The 24,044-nt window shown below is 35.9% G+C and overlaps 1 protein-coding gene across 12 annotated transcripts in view; it reads left to right on the top strand.

Annotated features, from left to right (window-relative positions):
• Window positions 1-24,044, top strand: part of LRCH2 (leucine rich repeats and calponin homology domain containing 2) — a 105,868-nt gene that overhangs the window by 9,639 nt on the left and 72,185 nt on the right. For all 12 annotated transcript variants that reach the window (XR_011536273.1, XR_011536272.1, XR_011536271.1 and 9 more), the window contains 3 exons: window positions 16,168-16,312; window positions 18,892-19,018; window positions 23,900-24,005. Coding sequence is in view for 8 of the 12 variants with exons in the window: in XM_070606372.1 (XP_070462473.1) it covers window positions 16,168-16,312; window positions 18,892-19,018; window positions 23,900-24,005 (378 nt within the window). In the remaining 4 variants the exon portion in view is untranslated. The remainder of the gene's footprint in view (window positions 1-16,167; window positions 16,313-18,891; window positions 19,019-23,899; window positions 24,006-24,044) is intronic.

Here is a 24,044-nt window from a genome sequence, read left to right as displayed (position 1 = left end):
GCCAGTAAGCCAGCTCTTTAACAACACATTGCTTATTCCTTGTTTTGAACATTTTTTAAAAAGTGTAAAAAAAGCTAATACATGCACTCTGCTTAATATAACTAGTAATTTTTATATTATATTACTTAATATTAAGTTCCTAAGATTCAGCCAGATTGTTGTGTGAAGCTCTAGTTCATTCTTTTTGATGGCTGCATTATCTTTCACGTGTGACTGTACCACAGTTTATCCACTTTCTCGCTGATGGCCATTTGGGTTTCCACATTTTCCACTTATGAACAGTGCTGCTATAAGCATTACTGTACATGTCTCCTGTTGTATGTGTGCAAGAATTTCTCTTATGTATATACTTGGGAGTGGAATTGCTGGGTTATATGGTATGTCGATGTTCAACTTAAGGAGATAATGTCAAACTGGTTTACAGTTTACATTTCCAAGGACATATATAAGAGATCCTATGAATACAATGAATATCGCTTCCAGCACATAGTATTGTCAGATTGAAACATTTTGGCCAAATGAGTTTAAAATTTCAATGAAGCCTGTCTTGATTTACATTTCCCTGATCACCACTGACGTTAACATATTTTCAAATGTCTGTTGGCTGTGTGTGTTTCTGGTACTGTGAAATGGCTTTCCATTTATTTTGCCCAATTTCTATTGGTTGGTTGTCCTTTTCTTATGGAAGTCTATGAGTTAAAAAAAATTCCTTATACTAATCATTTGTTGGTTTTGTAAATTGAGAATATCTTCTAGTTTATAACTTGTCTTTTTACTTTTTTTTTTTTTAAAGATTTTATTATTTCCTTTTTCTCCCCAAAGCCCCCCGGTACATAGTTGTATATTCTTCGTTGTGGGTTCTTCTAGTTGTGGCATGTGGGACGCTGCCTCAGCGTGGTCTGATGAGCAGTGCCATGTCGGCGCCCAGGATTCGAACCAACGAAACACTGGGCCGCCTGCAGCGGAGCGCGCGAACTTAACCACTTGGCCACGGGGCCAGCCCCTTGTCTTTTTACTTTTTAAGAAGTCTTTTGATGAACAAATGCTCTAAATTTTAATACAGTCAAATTTATCAATCTTTTGTAGTCACTATTTTTTTGTCTTAAGAATGTTTTCATCTACATTTTTTACTAAGAGTTTTAAACGTTTGTTTTGAGTGTTTAAGTTGTTCATCACTGTGGAATTGATTTTATGTCTAGTTTGAGGTTCAATTTCACGTTTTAACACACTGATCATCTTTTTTCCAGATACGTCCCTGCCTTTAACACTTTATTGAGATTATAATTCGCATACCAAAAATTCACCCATTTAATGTGTATAGTTTATTGGTTGTTAATTGTACACCTCTCATTACAATCTAATTTTGGAATATTTTCATCACCCCCAAAAGAAATCCCCTACCCATTAGCAGTCCCTCCTCATTACCCCTCCTCTTTCACTCCTCTAGACTTAGGCAACCACTGATCTATTTTCTGTCTCTATACATTTGCCTGTTTTGGACATTTCCTATAAATAGATTCATAAACTATGTGACCTTTTGTGATGGGCTTCTTGCATTTACCTTAGTGTTTTCAAAGTTCATTTATGTTGTAGCATGTATCAGTACTTATTCCTTTTTATATCTGAGTGATATTCCATTGTACATTTTGTTTGTCCTTTCATCAGTTGATGGACAATTGGGTTGTTTCTATTCTTTTGGCTGTTACAAATAATACTTCTATTGTTGGGGAGGGGAAAATCTCTTTTCTACCCTTCTTGTGTTCTTATGGCTGGACTAATAATAAAACTGACACAAGACTGGATTAACAGGAGAAAAACCCAGTTTAATATGTACATTTTGGAGATCATAGAGAAATGATGCTTGGAGAGTAAATTAAATAGGCAGTATATTTATCTTTTACATAAAGAAAACAATGAATTTGTGAGGAATGACAGGACAAAGAAGCTTAAATTTGAGGTACATAGTTAGTGAGGCATTTAAGCAGAGTTGAGGCTTGAGGGAATAAATTAGCAAGGTTTGTTTATGCCGGCTCCTCGGCCCTGACTTCCCCCAGCTCTGGTGATAAGGATGCAGGGAGAGCACCCTTCACATGGGAGATTTATTTCCTGCTTTCAGGGGGAACAGAGACAGCAGGGTCAGACTGTCCTTTTTTGCTTTCTTGAGTAACTTTAATTCAAAATAACCAGTGTGCTATTGTGGGATATTTTGGGGTCGTCTGCCCCCGGCCCCAACACTATGAACATTCATGTACAAGTTTTTTTGTAAATGTATGTTTTCATTTATCTTGTGTGTGTGTGTATATATATATATATATATATATACACACACACACACACACACACGTAGGAGTTGAATTGCTGGGTCATATGGTAATTCTGTGTTTAACACTTTGAGGAAATGCTAAGTTGTTTTCCAAAGTGGCTGCACCATTTTACAATCCCATTGACAATGTATGAGGATTTCAATTTTTTCATATACTGGACAACACTTGTTATTATCTGTGTTTTTGTTTATAGTCATCCTAGTGGGTATGAAGTGTAATTTCATTATGGTTTTGATTTGCATTTCCCTAATGACTAATAATGTTGAACATCTTTTCATGTGTTTATTTGCCATTCGTACATCTTCGATCTAAGATAAATGTCTACTGAGACTCTGCCCATTTTCTAATTGTATTGTGTTTTCATTACTGAGTTGTAAGAGTTTTTATTGTTTTTATTTTGTACATAAGTCCCTTATCAGATATATAGTTTGCAAATATTTTTCCTATTCTGTGGGTTCTCTGCTTTGAAACACAACATTTAAAATTTTTGATGAAGCCCTTTTCATCTATTTTTTTTATGTTGCTTATGCTTTTGGTGTCATATCTAAAAAAACATTGCTTAACCCAGGGTTATGAATATTTACTCTTATGTTTTCTTTTGAGTTTTATAGTTTTAGCTCTTATATTTAGATATATTATCCATTTTGAGTTGTGTATGGTGTGAGATCAGGGTCCAACTTCATTCTCACACATGTAGATATCCAGTTGTCTTAGCACCATTTCCTGAAAATGCCATTCATTCCTCGTCCACTTGTTACCCTTGTTGAAAATCAATTGACCATAAATGTAAATGAATACTTCTGGGCTCTCAGTTCTATTCCATTGATCTATATGTCTAATCTTATCCTCGTATCACACTATTTTGATTTCCGTAGTTTTGTAGGAAGCCATGTATAAAGTTTTATAATCAGCAGGTGTGGGTCCTACAACATTGTTCTTTTTCAATATTGCTTTGGCTACTCTGGGACCCTTGCATTCCCATATGAATTTTAGGATCAGCTTGTCAGTTTCTTCAGAAATTGCAAGTTTGGATTTTGATGAATCTGTAGGTCAGCTTATGGGAGTTTTGCCATGTTAACAATATTAAATTGTCCAGTCTGTGAATATGAGATGTCTTTTGATTTATTTATATCTTTAATTTCTTTCAACAACATTTTGTAGTTTTCCTAAATTTTTTTTTTTAAAAGATTTTATTTTTTTTCCTTTTTCTCCCCAAAGCCCCCCGGTACATAGTTGTATATTCTTCGTTGTGGGTCCTTCCAGTTATGGCATGTGGGACGCTGCCTCAGCGTGGTCTGATGAGCAGTGCCATGTCCGCGCCCAGGATTCGAACCAACGAAACACTGGGCCGCCTGCAGCGGAGTGCGCGAACTTAACCACTTGGCCACGGGGCCAGCCCCTAGTTTTCCTAAATTTTTAATTTTTTTATACTATTATAAGTGGATTTCTTTTCTTAATTTTCTCTTTGGATGTTCATTGTTAGTGTATAGAAATATAGGATTTTTATATAATGATCTTTTATCTTGCAAGCTTGCTGGACTTGTTTCTTTCTTCTGATAGTTTTTTTAGAAAATTTTTTATTGTGGTCTAAATAGTTTATAACATTGTGAAATTTCAATTGTACATTAATATTCGTCAAACACCATATAAATGTGCCCCTGCACCCCTTGTGTCCACCCTCTCCCCCTTCCCCCGATAACCACTAAATTGTTCTCTTTGTCCATAAGTTTGTTTATATTCCACATATGAGTGAAATCATATAGTGTTTGTCTTTCTCTGTCTGGCTTATTTGCTTAACATGATGCCCTCAAGGACCATCCATGTGGTTGCGAATGGGACGATTATGTCTTTTTTATGGCTGAGTAGTATTCCATTGTATGTATATACCACATCTTCTTTATCCAGTCATCAGTTGTTGGGCACTTGGGTTGCTTCCACTTCTTGGCTGTGGTGAATAATGCTGCAGTGAACATAGGGCTACATAAGTCTCTTTGTATTGTTGATTTCAAGTTCTTTGGATAAATAGCCAGTAGTGGAATAGCTGGGTCATATTGTATTTCTATTTTAAGTTTTTTGAGAAGTCTCCATACTGTTTTCCAAAGTAGCTGCACCAGTTTGCATTCCCACCAGCAGTGGATGAGGGTTCCCTTTTCTCCACAACTTCTCCGACGTTTATTAACTTTTGTCTTGGTGATTATAGCCATTCTAATGGGCGTAAGATGATATCTAAGTGTAGTGTTGATTTGTATCTCCCTGATGATTAGTGATGTTGAGCATCTTTTCATATGCCTATTGTCCATCTGTATATCTTCTTTGGAAAAATGTCTGTTCATATCCTCTGCCCACTTTTTGATTGGGTTGTTTATTTTTTTGTAGTTCAGTTGTGTGAGCTCTTTATATATTATGGAGATTAACTCCTTATCAAATATATGATTTGCGAATATTTCCTCCCAGTTGGCGGGTTGTTTTTTCATTTTGATCTTGATTTCCTTTGCCTTCCAGAAGCTCTTTATTCTGATGAAATCCCACTTGTTTATTTTTTCTTTTGTTACCCTTGTCTGAGTGGACGTTGTATTTGTAAAGATCCTTTTAAGGCTGATGTCAAAGAGTGTACTGCCCATTCTGATAGTTTTTTTTTTTCTTTTAAAGATTTTATTTTTTCCTTTTTCTCCCCAAAGCCCCCCGGTACATAGTTGTGTATTCTTCGTTGTGGGTTCTTCTAGTTGTGGCATGTGGGACGCTGCCTCAGTGTGGTCTGATGAGCAGTGCCATGTCCGCGCCCAGGATTTGAACTAACGAAACACTGGGCCGCCTGCAGTGGAGCGCGCGAACGTAACCACTTGGCCACGGGGCCAGCCCCCCATTCTGATAGTTTTTTAATGGTTCATTAGGATTTTCTGTATACAAGATCATGTCATCTGCAAATAGAGAGTTTAACTTCTTCCTTTTGAATCTGGATGCCTTTTATTTCTGTTTCTTGCCTAACTGTCCTGGCTAGAACTTCTAGTGCAATATGAGTAGATGTGGTGAGAGTGGACGTTCTTGTCTTGTTCCTGAATTTAGGAGGAATGCATTCAGTCTTTCACCATTAAATATGATATTAGCTCTGTTTTTTTCATACTCTTTATCAGGTTTAAGAAATTACCTTTTATACCTAATTAAAGAAAACTTTTTTTTTTTATCATAAAAAGGTGTTGGATTTTGTCAAATACTTTGTCTATTGAGATGATTGTGTGGGTTTTGTCCTTTATGGCATTAATTACATCAGTTGGTTTTTGGATATTATATGCACCTTGCATTCCTGGCCTACCTGCTCTTCAGTTTAATCTTATACTGCCCCCAAACTCTACATTCCAGCCTACCAAACTAAACTATATGCTGCTCCTTGAAGGTATCATGCTGTTCCATGTCTCCATTTTTTCCCCCCTACTGTTAATGTCCTTCTCCCTCTTTTCTACTTTGTGAACTCCTATTGATCTTTTATATCCCACATCATGCCTTTCTTTGTTATCTTTTCCCTTTTTCTTCATCCTCCATGTATAGTGAGTACTCTGTACCTCTATTACAGCAGTTATGATCCTTAATTGCAGTTACTATATTTCCTCTATTATAGCATTCATCATCAATTTAATAACTTTTCTGGGGAAAACCCCCACTACCACAATAAGTGCGTACGTGGATTTCAGAAATGTTAACATTAGAAGAAAATGTGCCTTGTAAAAATCAAAGAAAAGGTCTTTGTTTACATTTCTCTTTCTGTTGATTTTGGAGTTCTTTGAATATAGTTACTTTGTTGACACTTCAACACTTAGTGCAGTGTGTGGTGCATAGTAGGTGTTTAACACATTTGTTCAATTAAGCTTGCTTCGTAGAACCCTGGATGCCTTTTCAGGTCCCTCCACAACCTCTTTCTTTCCTTTTCCTTTGTGTTTTCAACTACTTCTCATGTATGTACCGTTTTCTCCAGTCAGATTGGACTTCTCATTGTCTCCCTGATTTTGTTTCTATTACTCTGTTATATTATTTTAAAAATGAAAAACTGTTAGAAAGAAAAACGTAAAAGGAAATGACAGCTTATTATTGCTTCATAAGCAAAGATATGATTATTGCACTTTGTGCAAATTAGGTATAGTTCTTGTATATTGTTATATTGTACCATTGGATATGTTTTTATTTTAGAAGAGTTGGCTGCTTTTAAATATTTAAGTTAACTAATAAAATTGATTTGTAAGTAATGTTTATGACATTAAATAATATGTTTGGCTTTGAAAATATTAAATTATAAAATGTTTTGAGGAATAATATGTTGTTTTAAAAATTGTCTTGAAAGTCATATTTGTAGATGAAGTCTAGGAAAAATTGGGAGATAAATGCATATTTTGTGATTAGGTTTAGCAATTTTCCTGGTAGCCTAGCTCTTAATTGTTTAAAGTTGTGTTTTCAAATGCCTTGGTCTAGTTTTCTCTTCTTATATTGGTCTGCTGTCCTCTGTTTGTCATAAGCAAAGCTAAGATCGCGGAACTGCTACCTTCAAGTTGCAAGTTTATCATCTTCAGCAGGATCAGAGCTTAAAGGCCCTCACAAACAACTCCTCTGTATGTTCACTGCTTCTTCCCTGATTAAAAACCTCATCCCCTAACGACTGAATTTTCTCAACATTTATGTGTGTAATGTTGTTGCCTTAGAAGTCTTCCCATTATAGTCTGTTGTACATTCCTCTTTCAAATTGTTCCGAGTTTTCCTTATTGCCACTGTTCTGTTGAAGAAAAATATTTCATAACATGATTTTAAAGGACTGCCTGATAGTCTATAGTATGGAGGTACCATATTTTGATTAACTGTTCTTCTATTGTTAGATGTTTAAGTAACTATTTAATGTGTGTACACAGCCAGGTGCAACTGTGCTCTTAGCTGTACAGTGCTTCCCCCAAGAGGAATTTAAACTCCTTGAGGGCAGATAATGCATTCTATACAAAAGTTCCCTATAGTGTTTGATTCAGTGCTGTGGCTCTCTGCAACAGTTGATAGCAAATGTTTGTCCAAATTCTAAAGTTAAAATTATGAGAAGGAGCATGGCAGTTTTTTATACCAACTTCTTATTGTACTTGGGTGACTTCAGACTAGCAGAAGGACTCTACCATGGGACCTTGGGGATCTTGCACATCTCCACGTAGTCCACATAGGCCAGGCTCAACCACAGTCTGACTCAAATCTTGGGGGAAGACTCTGTGACCCTTCCTGGTACATCGCAAGATAGATGATATAAGGTCATTTCTTATCTGCCTCCCTATCTTGTGGGAGACTGCCCCAAGTCTCCTTCCTTTATTCTCGTGAGGCATGGCACGTTCTTTCGGGTACAGTGTGTATAAAATTACCAAGCTGCAATCTAGAGTTGACTCCTCAATAACGGAGCAACCCACTGTGTATGTTATCTCTCATTTTGTTCCCCCCTCCAGTTTGGTTTTGTCCTGTGGGACTGGGCACATGGAGAACTGATAGCATACTGATCACACTTTCTCTGTGTTAGTAATAAACTGTCTGAATTCATTTGGTCTTACTGGTAGCTGCCAGTGTGCTGCTGTATAGGGACCATTTGACCACTTAACATAAACTTACGGGATTTTCTTTCGCCTGGTTTGTGGAATTTGTCATTACTTTGTAATTAGTCAGCTTACTTTAACTTGCTTTTAATTTCAGCATTCAATATTTAGTGCTTTGTTGTTAAACAGCTCAGGTAAGGATGATCCTTGCTTTCTAAATACATTATTTTTTTTAAGGAGCACACTATACTGGCTGTAAAATTTGTCTTCATCTGGATACATCAAAGATGATGAAGCAGCTAGTTTTATTTAGCATAGTATCTTGCACTTCAGTTTTTTTTTATACTCCTCAAAGACTACTTTTGTTTTGGAATCCAAAGCCTACTAGAATTATCCTGGGAAGTTTGATTCAGACTGTTCTCTTATTATGTTAGGTTTTCCTGTCTTATGCAGTAGAAAGGTACTAAGATGTCTTAATTAATGCAAATAAAGAGTACACTGTAAACTGATCCATTTGATTTTCAGTGGCTAGGTGATCTTGACCTAGGCAGAAAGAACATCAACGTCAGATTAATCATGCCTCAATTCGTATATCTTAGAGATGGTAAGATGACATGTTATGCCATTGCTTACTTCATTAATCAGACTATAACAATTCAGATTTTATAGTTTTTGTCTTTTGCTTTAAGAAAATAATTTACATGAAAGCATGCTTTTGACATTAAAAGTTGTATCCTTTCATAGTAATTTGCATTTTAAAAATTATGGCATATAGTAGAAAGGCAGTATAACATAACTCAACCCTGTGATAGATGTTTGGTTGGAGACCAGGTCGTGCCCCATAAAAATAAAATGATTATATGTAATACCAACTTATAATTAGCCTGTAGTGTATGCATATATCATTCTTATGAATGGAATATGTGTGATTAGAATTCAGTTTACTTTGTGAAATATGATATCTTTAAAATAGTATAATGTGTTTTTCTTATAACAGAAGCAATGCTTGCTTATTGTAGAAAATTTCGAAAATAAAAGCATAGAGAAAAAAATACAAACCACTTCTCATTCCACCAACCTTGGATGAATATTATCATTTTGATATATTTCCTTTATACCCCTAGGCTCATCACCTTGTACATACCTGTAGGTCTTTGTATGTGTATGTGTGAGTGTATTAAATGTTCGTTTTTAGGGCCTGGCTCTGTGGCCGAGTGGTTAAGTTTGCATGTTCCACTTTGTTGGCCCAGGGTTCGCTGGTTCGGATCCTGGGCGTGGACCTATGCACTGCTCATCAAGCCATGCTGTGGCGACATCCCACAGAGAAGAACTAGAATGACTTACAGCTAGGATATACAACTATGTCCTGGGGCTTCAGGGAGGAAAAAAAACAGAAAGAGGAAGATTGGTGACAGATGTTACCTCAGGGCCAGTCTTCCTCACCAAAAAACCCATAAAAGTACATTTTTAAAGGAAACACTTGGTTCATACTGTGTATATAGTTTTATATTTTAAATGTTCTAGTTATTACCCTGTGAGCAAGATTATTTCCATATTAAGGAATCAAGTCTATAATATCATTTTTAAAGGCTGCAAGGTATTCCATTTAAAGGACATACCATATTTTATTTAGCCTTTATCTATTGTTGGACATTTAAATTGTTTCCAGTTTTCTACTATTTTAAATAATCTTGGCATACATAATTTTTTATGTATTTTTATTTGCTTTCAAAAATTGCTAGAGATTGAATTTTTGGATTAATAGGTATAAACATTTTTTGAGGACTTTGATTCATATTGGCAAATTGCTTTCTAGACAGGTTACCTCATTTTGAATTCCCATCAGTGGTGTATGGAAATGCCCAATTCAAAGTAGCCTTGTCATCACTGAGTAATATCTTTACAAACCTTTAAAGCTGATGGGTAAATTATGGTATCTTATTCTTTACAAATCTTTTGATTAACAGGGAGGTTGAACATATTTTCCTAAGTGTTTTAGCCATTGATAATTTTAATTTTTGGATCTGTTTATGTCCTTGGCCCAGGTTTTACCTATGAGTTGTTGGTATCATTTTGCTTTTTGATAGACTACAGTTTTCCTTTCTTTTTATGTAGCTAAATCTAGAAATCTTTTCATTTGTGAATTATTCCTTTATTTGTTGCTTTGAAAGTCCTTCCCCATTCTAAGTCACTATTCACTAAAATGTTTTTCTAGTTTTTTATGGTTCATTAAATGTTTATCTTTTTCCTCCATCTGGCATTTATTTTAGTAAAACATCTGTCTTTTGAAAATAAAAATTTTTCAAGAACCATTTAATAAATAATACTACAGGCCAAATTTAATTCAAAATGCCAAATTTACAGTACAATACATTTTATAAGTGTTGAAGTATAGTGCCATTCTTAAACATCACTTTGGTGTTTCAGTGTCATTACACTGTTCTTTAGTCATTATTTCTTGGTGAAACTGAAACACTTTGTAGTATTTCCTGCAGACAACTGTGCATAGAGCTGCCCTCTCTGTTTTTTTTTTAATGAAGTCTTGTTCTTCCACATGGCGTAATAGTTGTATGACTCACAGTCCTTTTCTCACTGAGCATGCATGTAATCTGCCCTCCGCTTAGCAGCTGCAGTTTCTCCTTGGAGCATGTGTTTTTGTTTGCACCCTTGCTTCTCAAAGTGCCTGTTCTCCAAAAGAGCCTTCCATTATTGGTTACTGCAGGTCAGTGAGATCTGCTTATTATTATTTCTCATAGTTGGCTTTAAAGTATTTTTTCTTCATTTTTTCTAATATCTACTTTACACTTTTTTTCTCTCCACTGTGCATATGGTTAATATTTTAACTCATCATGGAGTAGCTTAGAAATTCTGTGACCCATACGTCTTACTCATTCAGCAAGGCTTCAGTGTTATAGACTGACTTTTCATTATCTTGTCCTGAATGACAGCACAGCACCCTTCTAGGGAATACTGAATCAAGAAATCACCTGTCTTTGTAGAGGGCATCTGTTGAAAGCAGATGCCAGAGCCATAGGATTGTCATTTCCCATCAGGCTCCAACATCAGAGTCTCTAATACTTCAAAGACACTCTATTCTTGCATCGAAAGACAGCTGTGGTGCCTCCTGTTTTCATGTTACTTTTGTTTCTAGTCCTGACGTTTCTTTTAGATGGAAAAACAGATAAGGAAGCATTAATATTTGAGAGCATATTAATCAGATTTTACATACAGTGACTCCTCACAATTGAGTAATATCAGTTACTAAAGAGCACAGAAAATTTAATTTTTTCATTTTCATATCAGGAAATAAGTTTTTGATTTGGTTGATTTTTGTGCACTCCCCTAAAGACATATATTTCTGGTGAATATGTTCTATGTCATAAGAACTCAATATAATAGTCAATTTCCATCATTTTATTTAGTATCTTTGTGAACATTGTATATCATGTGCAAGTTGATAATTTTCCCATCGTTTCTCTTGCTTCTAGGGATTTTAGGTTGTTGCAGAAGATTTGCTCATTTTCAATAGCTCTGAAATAATGAAGAATAGTACTGAAGGGATTTTGGCAATGTTTTATAGGTAATCAGTAGAATCAGAATACAGTTCAGATCCAGTCTAGTGGTCACTTGCTAAATAACAGTTATGCCTCCTTTGTCAGTCCGTAAGACTTGTGTGAACTTTTAGATATACCCTAAGCATGATGCAGCATTGATCTCGCCAGAATAGCTTTGTAAAAGTTACAATTTTAGTAGAAGTAAGTGGAGGTGATTCTTTTTACATAGTTCCTTTCACTGAAGTGTTATTATTATCTAAACAGATAATATTTGGTACTAGAGTGGAACAATAATTGGGATTGCTGAGGGTTGGTGTCCAACTGGGCTTTTTAATTACCCTGACACCTGGTGCCTAATTCATAGTGCTTAATGGGATTTTGTTTGAATGAATGGCACAGGCTGCAAGTCAAGTCAGGATGCTACCAGAGAAATAAGGAGAATGAGGCTTGGGAGGTGAGGATCAGTATTTGCCTGCCTGTAGAGGATAGCCCAGACTCCTAAGTGCAGGACCACAGAGAATTTGATACTTCAGATATTTAATTATTTTACCTTGTGTATTCTCTTTGGTGAGGCTGCAACTTCTCGTCCCTGCTCGATAAGGAATGTATATGGTATTATTGGGAGATAATTTTCCATGTGTCTCATGTTTCTGCACATCTTGCGAGTGAGGCACTAACTGCCCTTTGTTCAGGACTATCTTTGGAAGAATGAGATAGTTTGCTTCTCCAGAGCAAAAGACAATCATGCTTATTGTCCAGTAAAATAAAGATAATGTCTCCCTTCAACATGCAAGCATGCTTACTGTCTACTATAAAAGATTCGGGTTCCCTCAGCTCAGAGTTCCTCTCCTGTAATGTGATGTACTGCACGTGAAGGCATCCATCTGTACCCATCTGTGTTGCCCCTGTGGGATTTGGGGGCCAGAGGGAACTGATACAAATATGCATCTCATGCCACTTGCTGTTTTGTGAGTAATAAAGTCCTTTGTCTCTCACACAGGGGTCTCATATCTTCTGCCAGCATCCGTACAACTGTGTTAGGCTAACTTGTTGGTTTAAGTAAAGTCTTAGAGCCTTCAGAGTGCTTGACAGGTACTCAGCATAATTGTTTTGCCTATAAGATGTTACCACCCTTTTGAAGAAACTTGTTTAATTAGTTTTCTTTAATCCTTGTTTATTAAATTGGTTAAAAATATTGAAATATTATTAAGAGTCCACTCTTTAAGGAGCCAAGAAAGCTATGTGTTGGGTCCGACTAAACAGTTCTGAATTGGTAAATTAGGAACAGCTGAGAGCTTTATAATGGTGTTCATTATTTTCTTAACTAAAAATTGAGACTTGAAATAAGATTTATGTTCTGCTTCCTAGTGCAAGAAACAACTAGGACATGAGTATGGTTAGGAGATTTAGAATTTCTCTGACTCTGCTTTGGGGTTCTGATGGAACAGACTGTTTAACCAGCAGCTGGAAGAGGCAAGGAGTGGATTTTCCCCCAGAGCCACTGGAGGGCGTTTGGCCCTGCTGACACCTTCATTTTAGCCCCAGAAGACTCATGTCAGACTTCTCCTCCAGAACTGTGAGAGAATAAATTTCTGTTGTTTTAACTACCAAGTTTGTGGTAACTTGTTACAGCAGCCACAGGAAACTAACATACTTCTTAAAAATAGTTTATCAGAATTAAGAGAAAATGTCTGCAAAATTAAAAAAAAAGTTATATAGCTGTGTATTTTTTTTCTTAAGCAGTAAGGTGGTTTTCTCAGTTAATTAATGTCCTTGGAGAATAGCATCTTTATAACCACTGATGTATTTTTCTTTTGCCTTGGTTTTAACTATAAATCATATCAAGCAGTATTAGCAATAACTCAAACAGTAGACAGACTGCTGTGTACCGTTTCCAGCCTTTCTTCAAAACTCTCCTTGTAAAACTGCTGGGAGCCTGTTAGAGATGTTAATAGATCATTTTAAATAATCTGATCTAAATTATGTTCTGTATCACTCAAGCTTCAGAGGTCAAGGAAGCGGGGAGAGGAGTCAGATGGAATGGAAATCTGTTTGTTGCCTCCCAAGCTGCAGCCACATGAGCCACAGATGGATCCATCTGCTACCCAGTGCAATTTCTGGCCCATTGGCCAGCATTTCTGCCAAAGTATAGAAGACGACTTTCAGAAATTATACTATTGTACTATACTCATTATACTAATTATATTTTTTATCTTATTCAGTGTACAAAAGGGTGTATGGTTTTTGTCACAAATTGTTAAAACTGAAACTAAGATATATGAGTCTTCTTTAGGTGATATTTAACAATACAGATTGCTATAGTCTTTCTTATTTTAGAAAAAATCCTAGACAATGTGTGAAAATCTGACACATTTTTACCTCTGGAAAAACTTATAATAATGAAGTGTGTTGTTGGACCACGTCTTCATCATTAACAGTGATATCTTCATAGAATTTTCTGCTTAAAGAAACATGAGGGTTAAGTGGAGAAATTTCCTTTTTTTTTGTGGGAAAGGTGAAATATCTTTATAATTATCCTTTTCCAAGTCTGGCTTCTTCCCTAAGAAGGCAGGCTTTAAAACTATTGTGAAATTAATCTCCTCATAAAGAATAAATTAGCAATTTTCCTATCTTTAGATGGAACCATATTAAATAAAATACCAATTTTGCATGTATTTCTTGAGTATAATATGTTCGTTATTAGTCACAGTATTCTAGTTGCCCTAGTGCACATGTTAATTAAGTGATTTTTAATGTTATAAAAACTCCCTTATGGTTTAATTGTACGTCACAAGATAAAAAATTTAAATCAGTTTAAATTTTATTCATGATATCTATGTAAAAGTTAATTTTCAGTTTTGAAGGAAAATACGAGATGCTGTTAGTGTGAGATAGTTCAAGAAATTGAGACATAAACTGTTTTGTGTTATTTCCCATCTTTCCTTCCATTTTATTTTTTTGGCACTCTTACTCTGTTTACCCAATTCTTAGAAAGAATGTTTATACAGATTTAAAATCTGAAAAACCCTAGAACAAGATTTCCTTAATTAGAGGCTTTATAATAGCTTGAGTTTTAATTTTGACTTTATTATGCTTTATTTGATTTAACTCCATTAAATTAGGATAATGATTAATTAATTAAGCTACACCATGTATGTTCTCCTTGACTGAGGTAAATAGTATTCCTATGTTTTTAACTAAATAAGTATAATGAACTAGTGTAAGCAAAGTATTTTTCTATGATAAGGTAGCTAATTTGATAATTATTCAGGAAGTGGTTCTCAACAGGGGTAGGGGGCTTTGCACCCCACGGGACATTTTTTGGCTGCCATGACTAGAGGATATTACTGTTATCTAATGGGTAGATGCCAAGGCTGCTGGTAAGTATCCTACAATGCCCAGGATAGTCTCACACAACAAATAGTTATACAGCCCAAAAGGTTAATAGTGCTTCAGTTGAGAAACACTTTTAGGGTATTTTTTTCAACCTGCCGCATGATGTTCTAAATATTTTTTAAATTTTATTTAACAAGTAAGACTTTAATAGAGGTATAATGGTTATAATAACTCTGTGATTTTATTTTTTGTGGAAACCTGAATGAATGGATGTGTATGTGTGTGTACTTGGAGTAACTTAGGAGAGGAAGGAATCAAGGATGAATGCCAGGGTTCTGGCTTGAGCGACTCACCAGGAGGATATTAGCTGCATTATCTGAGATGAGAGAAACAGATGTGTGGAAGATCTTCAGTTCAGATTTTAAGCTTGTAGAATTTGAGGTCCCTGAGAGATATCAAGAGGAAGTCCTGAAAATCAGAACATAGGTGTTCAGACGTATCTTTAATTTGAAATTTGTCAGTATATGAATATAACTTAGGCCTGGGATTGGATGAAATCACTTATTATTGTGTATATCTTAAGAAGGAAAGAGTACCGTATGCCACAGCCCTTTGGAACACCAGCATTCACAATTTACGTATGGGAGAATCTGGCAAGAGACTAAGAAGTAGCCAGAGAGATAATAGTAAGTGATCCAGAAGTGTAGTCTTCCAAGCCAAGGGAAGAGAAGTGTTTCCAAGTGGAGGAGTAGTTACTGATATGGAGGCTGTTGGTGACCTTGGTGGGCACGAGAGTGAATCGAAACCAAATTCCAGTGGGTTGAGAAGTCCATGGTAAATAAGAAATTTAGTTGTGTTGTATATTTATGTAACTTTAGCTGTGAAGGAGGAAGAAGTAGATGGGAGGGGATGTGGGATGAGAGGAGGTTTTTTTGTGGTTTTAAAGATCAGAGAGAATTTGTTATTGGTATTTTAAAAGATAAATTTAAAAGATAATTGAAGCATATCTAGTATAATTGTTAATAAACTGGCTTTCTATGAGTATATTCCTATATGAATTTTTGTTGTTGTTGTTGAGGAAGATGGTCCCTGAGCTAACATCTGTACCAGTCTTCCTCTATTTTGTACGTGGGATGCTGCCACAGCATGGCTTGATGAGCGATGTGTAGATCGCACCTGGGATCAGAACCCACAAACCCTGGGCCACTAAAGGGGAGCACATGAACTTAACCACTACACCACTAGGCCGGCACCTATATGATATTTTTTTGCCTTCAAGATTATGGTGGATAATATTTTATAATATTTTAAATAGTTGCTTGGATTCTAAGTGATTCAGCAAGTATGAAAATAGTTCTGTTAATTATCATAGATATGGGTATATATTTGACACTCAAATATTTTGTTTTTCAGATCTTTCAAGAAATCGTTTTACAGAAATTCCTTCTGATGTCTGGTTATTTGCACCTCTTGAAACATTAAATTTATATCATAATTGCATCAAAACCATTCCCGAAGCCATTAAAAACCTGCAGATGTTAACATACCTTAACATTAGGTAAGGAAACTTTTGTTTTGGTCATTTTTGCTTTTTATTACAGTTCTAATCCTTTTTTAGTAGCAGAAGAATGTGTTTGGTTTGGCTATGTAGCCTATATTTTTCTCAACAGTATCTTATTTGTATGTTTGTGTCCACTTTACTTTGTGTCTTGTTCTTGAGAGCTGTGCTTCTCAAACTTTAATGTGTGCAGGAATCACCTGGCAATTAAAATGCAGATTATGATTCCATAGGTCTGCACTGGGTCCTGAGTTTCTAACAGGCTCCCTGGTAATGCCCTTGCCTGCTGGTGTTTAGATGACTTTGGGTAGCAAGACTTTAGATCAGAGGTATTTTATTGAAATCATAGCAACACAATACAGATTTATTTATATATACCCTCAGTTAAAGTGAAACATTATAAAGAAACTTCTTGAGTTATATTTTTCACACTTAGGACTTCTTGTTGCTATTTCAAGGATGAATAGATTTGGATGGGAGTGTTGGAACATTAGAAAGTAGATGACAGTTGATGTTAGTAAGTGCTTACTATGTGCCAGACAGTGTTACAAATAGTTTACCCATATTACCTCATCTCATCTTCACACTAACATTTCAAGATATGTGCTGTTATCCCTTCAATGGAGATGAACAAACTGAAGCTCAGAGAGGTTAACTATTTGCCCAAAGTCATATAGATAGATAGGTAGGTAGGTAGGTAGATAGTTAGGTAGATAGATAGCAGGTGGTAGAGCCAAGATTCAAATCTAAGTAATATGACTGTAGAACTCTCATTCTTAGCTATTACCCTATATTTATAACAGAGCAAGTGTTTAATAAGTATAAGAAAAAAATTGCCCTGTCAAATAAGTGACATTGAATTTCAGAAACTGGTATGTTGTGACTTAATTTTAGAATCATTTTCGTGGTTTTTTTTCTTTGTGAGTTGTAAGGGATAATTTTTTTCCCCTCCTTAATGATGTTACTTGTCTAAATTCCCATCTAAGGAAGTAGTAAATATAATTAATATACATAAATAATAATATTCCTTTCTTGCTGTGATATATTAATCCTTATATGTGTCTCCCCCAGTGGTGTCACATGGCAGTACATACTATTTTAACTGAAACCACTTTACACCTTAAAATGTGTGAGAGGAATTTCCTTCCATAGATGTCAGTCATTTTAGTTGCTCCTTTCTCTAATTGGGTACATATCTCCTTGGCCTAGCTTGGGAGAGGTTTGAGGAAAGTGAGGTACTTTTAAGTTTTGTCTTTCTTTTGGTTTCATTTTCTTCTTTTATGGAAAAAAATAATTTGTTAAATATCGAATTACATTTCTGTGTTAACAGTATGGTATATCTTAGAGTAATTTTACTAAAACTTTCTCTGATTCTTTCCTGTTTTGATCTTTAGAAGTTGACTACTGATTTTTGTTTATAGTCACAAAAATTTGTGAACAAACTATAGTGAATAACATTTGTTCTAGTGACTGACTTCCTTTGACTATCTCTAAAACGTGGCAAAAAAGTGAATATTAATGACTTATTAGCTATGTATAAAGAAATTGGATTCTGGAGAAAGCTGACTATGCTACCTTGATGAACCTACTTCTTAAGGGAAGAAAATAAGCCAATGTTTAAACTTGTTTTAGTCAGAGGGAGATTAGGATGTGTTTGTATGTGCGATTATTTTTCCCATTTATTTTATTTTTTATTTTGGTGAAAATATCTTGAGAGGCTCGAAGATGATTTTTAAGTTCTTGCTCTCTTCTTGTATACTACCTCCTTTTTGGGTGGAATCCTGCAGGAAGATCCTTGTGTGTTCCAGACAGACCCCTCTCCCAAAGGATCCTCCTTTATCCCCAGAATGTCAAAGCTTGTGACACCCCCCGCCATATTTGACATTCCAGCAGCCTGGCCAGGATTGCTGACCTAGGGGCCTTGTCTTTTTTTTTTAAGTCTGTGTCACGTGATTAAAGACACTCAAAAGAGTGATTCGGAGTTTTTGAGAACTGGTGGTGTGTAGGATAATATTATAGGTAACAGCACAGGCTTTGCAGTTGGCTGTGCCTTGGCAAGTCACTTAAACAGTTTTAACCTTTGTTTTCTTATTCATATAATGAAGATAATAATACTACCCATCTTGTAGGGCTAATGTGAGGATTAAATGAAATAGTGCGAGTAAGCATTTTAGCCTGATACAAAGTAAGCACTCATTAAACGATAGTTGTTATTATTATTTATTTTTTTGAGGAAGATTAGCCTTGAGCTAACTACTGCCAATCCTCCTCTTTTTTGCTGGGGAAGACTGGCCCTGAGCTAACATCCGTGCCCGTCTTCCTCTGCTTTATATGTGGGACGCCTACTACAGCATGGCTTTTGCCAAGCGGTGCCATGTCCGCACCCGGGATCGGAACTGGTGAACCCCAGGCTGCCGAGAAGCGGAACGTGCGAACTTAACCGCTGCCCCACCGGGGCAGCCCCTGATAGTTATTATTTAGTGAAAACTTACTTACTTTGAGGTGATTTGTTCTTTTTCAACATAACGTATCAAGTTTCAGACGTATTTCTCATAATGAGACTTTCTTATTCTTTTCAGTCGAAATCTTCTGTCAACATTGCCAAAATACCTATTTGATCTTCCCCTTAAAGTTTTGGTCGTCAGTAATAATAAACTGGTATCCATTCCAGAAGAAATTGGGAAGTTAAAAGATTTAATGGAATTGGTGAGTAAAATAGTTATATTGATTGTATCTAATATGCATAATACATACCTTTATATTTTGGGAGATTACTGCTTCCTTTATGGGATTTCAGTGTAATTATTTTACAAAAAGAATAATTTGGTATATGCCTAAGGTCACTTTAGTAAAATTTTGAGATATCATTGCTTATGCCTGATCTTAGCTCACAGTCACAGTAAAAGCCTGGTGGTTCCTCGGTCCTAGTGAGGTCAGAAGGCTTACTTACAAGTCTTAAGAAATGCTTTTCAAATAAGTAAGCATTTATCTATCCATTTTGTGGACAATAAAGGTCTTAGACCAGGAAAAGATACAGGATTGATTTTTCTTTCAAAGGTTTTACAGGGCCACTATAAGAGCCTCAGAGGAAAGGATAAAAGAAGAGAGTGCAAACATTAGAATAAACAAAATAGCTCTTCCTCTCCTCTATCCTCCTGCGATTTTATAACACTTTTGAGACCAAGGTAAATGGAAAGAGGTCATTTCCATTTATACAGTTGGTTGGAGAAATCTAGGAATAATTTAAGTTACTTTGAACATAACATTTTGGGTATTAAAGGACATTGAACTCTGGGAGAAACATAATCAGATCTTCAAAGCATTGAGCTGTTTTCACATCTTTCTGTCACTTCCATCTCATACAATATACCATGCTGTTCATTTTTACTTTCTGTTTTATCTTGAGTAGTACTTTCCCAATACATAGGTATTTTAAAAGTATTCTTTTTTTAAAATTTTTTTTTAAAGATTTTATTTTTTCCTTTTTCTCCCCAAAGCCCCTGGTACATAGTTGTATATTCTTCGTTGTGTGTCCATCTAGTTGTGGCATGTGGGACGCTGCCTCAGCGTGGTTTGATGAGCAGTGTCATGTCCGCACCCAGGATTCGAACCAACGAAACACTGGGCCGCCTGCAGCGGAGCGCGCGAACTTAACCGCTCGGCCACGGGGCCAGCCCCTAAAAGTATTCTTAAGTATGAGTTTATTATGTGTGGAGGGCCAAAAGTTTTCTTGAGGAACTTACCTACAATTTTATAATGGGAAATTAATGCACAAATAGAATGTACTGAACAGGAATTTGAGGAATGTCTTTCTTCATTAAGGAATACCTGCATGTGCAATTAGAACACAAGGAAACTTCCTTGAACTTAGTCTTGTTATGTTTTAGAACCATAAAATTTTAAGATTGGAAGAAATCTTATAAGTGATCAGATATAACCACTTCCTAATGCAGGAATCCCTGGCACATCTAGTTGTATGTTTTCGGTGGTGGACAAATCTTTTTGTGTGTGTGTCTGAGGCAGCCCTAATTCTCTTTTTGCAAAACTCTATCATCTTTCTTATTTTGAACTAAAATACATGCCCCTGGGGCTGGCCCAGTGGTGTAGTGGTTAAGTTCGTACACTCCAATTCGGCGGCCCGAGGTTTGCTGGTTTGGATCCTGGGAGCGGATCTACACACTGCTCTTCAAGCCGTGCTGTGGCAGCATCTCACATAGAAGAAGTAGAAGGACTTATAACTAGGATATACAACTATGTACTGGGGCTTTGGGGAGAAAAAAATAAATAAAAAGAGGAAGATTGGTAACAGATGTTAGCTCAGGGTCAGTCTTCCTCACCAAAAAAAAAAAAAAAAAAAAACATGCCCTATCACTTTTATCCAACGGTCCTGGGACTACCATATGAAGAAGTATAGATAATGACAATTTCTCTTCCATTCAGATATTTGTGATCTATTGTTTGTCTACTCTCCATTTTACCAAACTCTTAAGACCTGTTTTTCTATAGCTTATACATATTTACTACTTTTATTCCTTTCTATGTTTTCTATATTTCTGTTCTTTATTGCTTTTTATTTTTAGCTATGTCTATCCTGAAAATGTTCTCTTTTATTAAATTCTCTTTTAATATTATACTCACAAATGAACAGAAGATTCCAGATGTGATCTAACAAATTCATGATAAAAGGGGACTATTACTTTCTTTGACCTGGACACTGTTAATATTTTTAAAGATTTCATAAATATTGTACTTTAAGATTCTATGGCTCTGTAATTTCTTTTTCTTTCTTTTTTTTTCCATTCAGTTTTTGGCTCTGTGTTCTAAATTATATTACATGAGGTAGTTTTTGGATAAGTGAAATTTCAAAAATATTTAGTGTTTTTAGATTTATTCTAATGTTTTTATTTAAATAAAATATTTTAAAAATATTAAATGCCATTATTTTACTAGGCACTATAAACATATTATGCTTTAAACTCTTGACATCAGTAACAGTGGATAGATAGAATGACTAATTGGCAACTGTAAATCACATAATGAATTTTTGGATATTACCTGTCACTGGAACATTTTCCCATGACACTGTTCCACGAGAATGTGGTAGCCAACTACAGTGAAATTATGTCATTAGAACCCTAGGGAATACTCTTAAGTCTCAGGTCTCCAGTCTCCAACAGAGTATTCTATAGCGTGCCCATTGGTGAGTGGGTCAGTTTCCTACACCTGGGTTTATTTTTTTCCTGGGAAATGGCAGCTATTCTATCAAATTTCTATGGATCTTCTATATGGAAGTCTTCTGTATTAGACACCTTTGGGAGGAAGCAATAGAATTTACTTTAAAGGGCATTTTCCCAAAATTTTGTTATCTGTCATTTGGATAATAACCCATTCTCAACACAGCAGGTAAGGTGATCCTGTCAAAACAAAAGTTAGATCATGTCATACCTCTGTTTAAAAGTTTCTGGTTCTTGCTCACATCTCTGAGTAAAAGCCAAAGTCATACCCCTCCCCCGAGCCTAGTCTTCCCCTTGCCCACTTCCCTCTAGTTGTACTAGATCCCCTTGCTGTTCTTAGTACATGTCTGACATGTTTTGCCTAAGAGCCTTTACATTTATTGTTCCTTCTGTCTGGAATATTTCTCTTATATATTGGCATGGCTCTGTTACTGCACAAAATTGGAGTTCTTTTGCCTGATGCACATAAACAAGCCAGTTAATTATGGGATCAGCATTTGGGAATAGAGATCAGCTTTATTCTGCGAGATCAGTCTTCAGGGAGACAGGGGGCCTGTGCCCTCGGGTCTGTCTCTCCAATTCAGGACTTGGGATGAAATTTAAGAAGTTTGGGAGAACAGGCTGTCATGCAGAAACACTGGTGGGACGGCTTTTGCTTGGTGGGTTTCAAGCATTTATGGTAAGCTTCTAGACATTTATGACAGGGTTCTAAACATTTATGATGGGTTTCTAAACATTTATGATGGGATTCTAAACATTTATGTTGAGGTTCTAAACATTTATGGTAAGATGGGAGAGGGCTTTTAACACTGAATCTTCCTGAATGATGGACTCCTCGCTTTTGATAAGAGTCTGACTTGTAAATTCTGGTTGTGTCTTGGTCCTTTGCTTCTGTGGGGAGGAGAATCTTTGCTTCTGCAGTCATTTCAGGTCAAGATTTCTTCTTCTGTGCATGCTCTGGCTGCGTGACTTTGCAAATTTTCTGAAAGGCAATTCTTAGTCCCTCTGTTGATAAGATGGGGTCAGTTGAACTGGTCTTGGAGGGCCTGCGGTTACAGCTCATGCTCTCAGCTCTGACAATACCACTCAAACATCAGTTTCTCTATGAGACTGTCTAAATTGCTGATATCGCTCCACACTACTACTAGCACTGCCATTTTCCTTTACCCTGCTTTTTCTTTTTAATAGCACTTATCATCCTCTAGCATATTATATATTCTGTTCCCCTTGCTAGAATGTAAGCTCCATAAGGAGCTATAAGGCAGGAATTTTTTGTTTTATTCCTTGATGTGTCCCAGGCACCTAGAACAGTGCCTAGCAGGTAGTTGGTATTTGATAAATATTTGTTGTTGAATGAAGATGCCTTAGATATAGGTTGAAAGAATATGTAGGATGCATTTTTCTAATCATCTATAGCTTTATTGGATTCTTCCCTATATAGCATTAATATTCTTTTGAATTTACCTTCCTGCCTTTTTTACTTTTGATAAAACTGAATGTATATGCCGCTCCTCTCCCTTCAAGCTATTATCATTTCCAGTGGAAATTGGAAATTGAGGGAAGTTGCAGTAGAGTATGAATTTCATTTGCAGTGTGTCTAGAATGATTGCCGTCTGAGATCTTTTTGTAGCTTTTTCTTCCCTTTTTGTTGATGTGGTAATAAGAAAGGGGAGGCAGAGGAGTGCACAGTTAACTTAAGCTGTTCTTTCTCCTCTTATTATGGAAAGGTGGTATTGTCTACCTTTAAATCAGGACTTACATTTTAATTTAACCCTAATACATTTCTGATTCAGATCTCCCAGAATGTCTTTGGATTATGATGTGAGACACAAAAATTTATGCTTCTAACCCTTCATGTTTTATATCTCTTTGAGGAAGAGGTTTAGTTAAATCCATCCTGACCATTGTCTTCGGTTCTTCAGCTCACATCTGTAAATCCTTGACCTTCTCAGCTTTTGCCCAACCAGGTATCTCAAAACAACTGCTATAGCTGACGGATTATCACAATGATGGATAGTTGTCTTTTATCTTACCTCTGAATGAAGAGCACCTGGATCATCCTTATTTCTGGTTTCAGTTGGTGAGAGTGGTCTTTAGTTGAGATTTTCAAAAGGCTGACTTATGTAGTGTTAAGTTATAACCTCAAATTTTTGCACAGAAAAGATGATGTAACTGTGCTGGATTGACTTCATGATGTAATCTGAATAGAAATCTGCCAGATAATCTGTCTTTAGAGAAATGACATGAGAGGTAACTTTTTCTAGCTATTAGCCGTGTACTTTAATTTAAAAATTGAAATGTATCTATATTTCTCGGTTAGTTTCTTATAATTGTATTTTCTTGTTTTCCTTAGGATATTAGCTGCAATGAGATTCAGGTCCTTCCCCAACAAATGGGAAAATTACATTCACTTAGAGAGCTAAATATAAGAAGAAATAATCTTCATGTGTTGCCAGATGGTAAGATACTCACTATTTTTACTGACATGAATAAGAGAG

The sequence above is a fragment of the Equus przewalskii genome, chromosome X (assembly GCF_037783145.1).
Source record: "Equus przewalskii isolate Varuska chromosome X, EquPr2, whole genome shotgun sequence".
Lineage (NCBI taxonomy): Eukaryota > Metazoa > Chordata > Mammalia > Perissodactyla > Equidae > Equus > Equus przewalskii.
The sequence above is the reverse complement of the archived record's forward strand: the minus strand, read 5'-3'. Positions and strand labels throughout refer to the sequence as shown.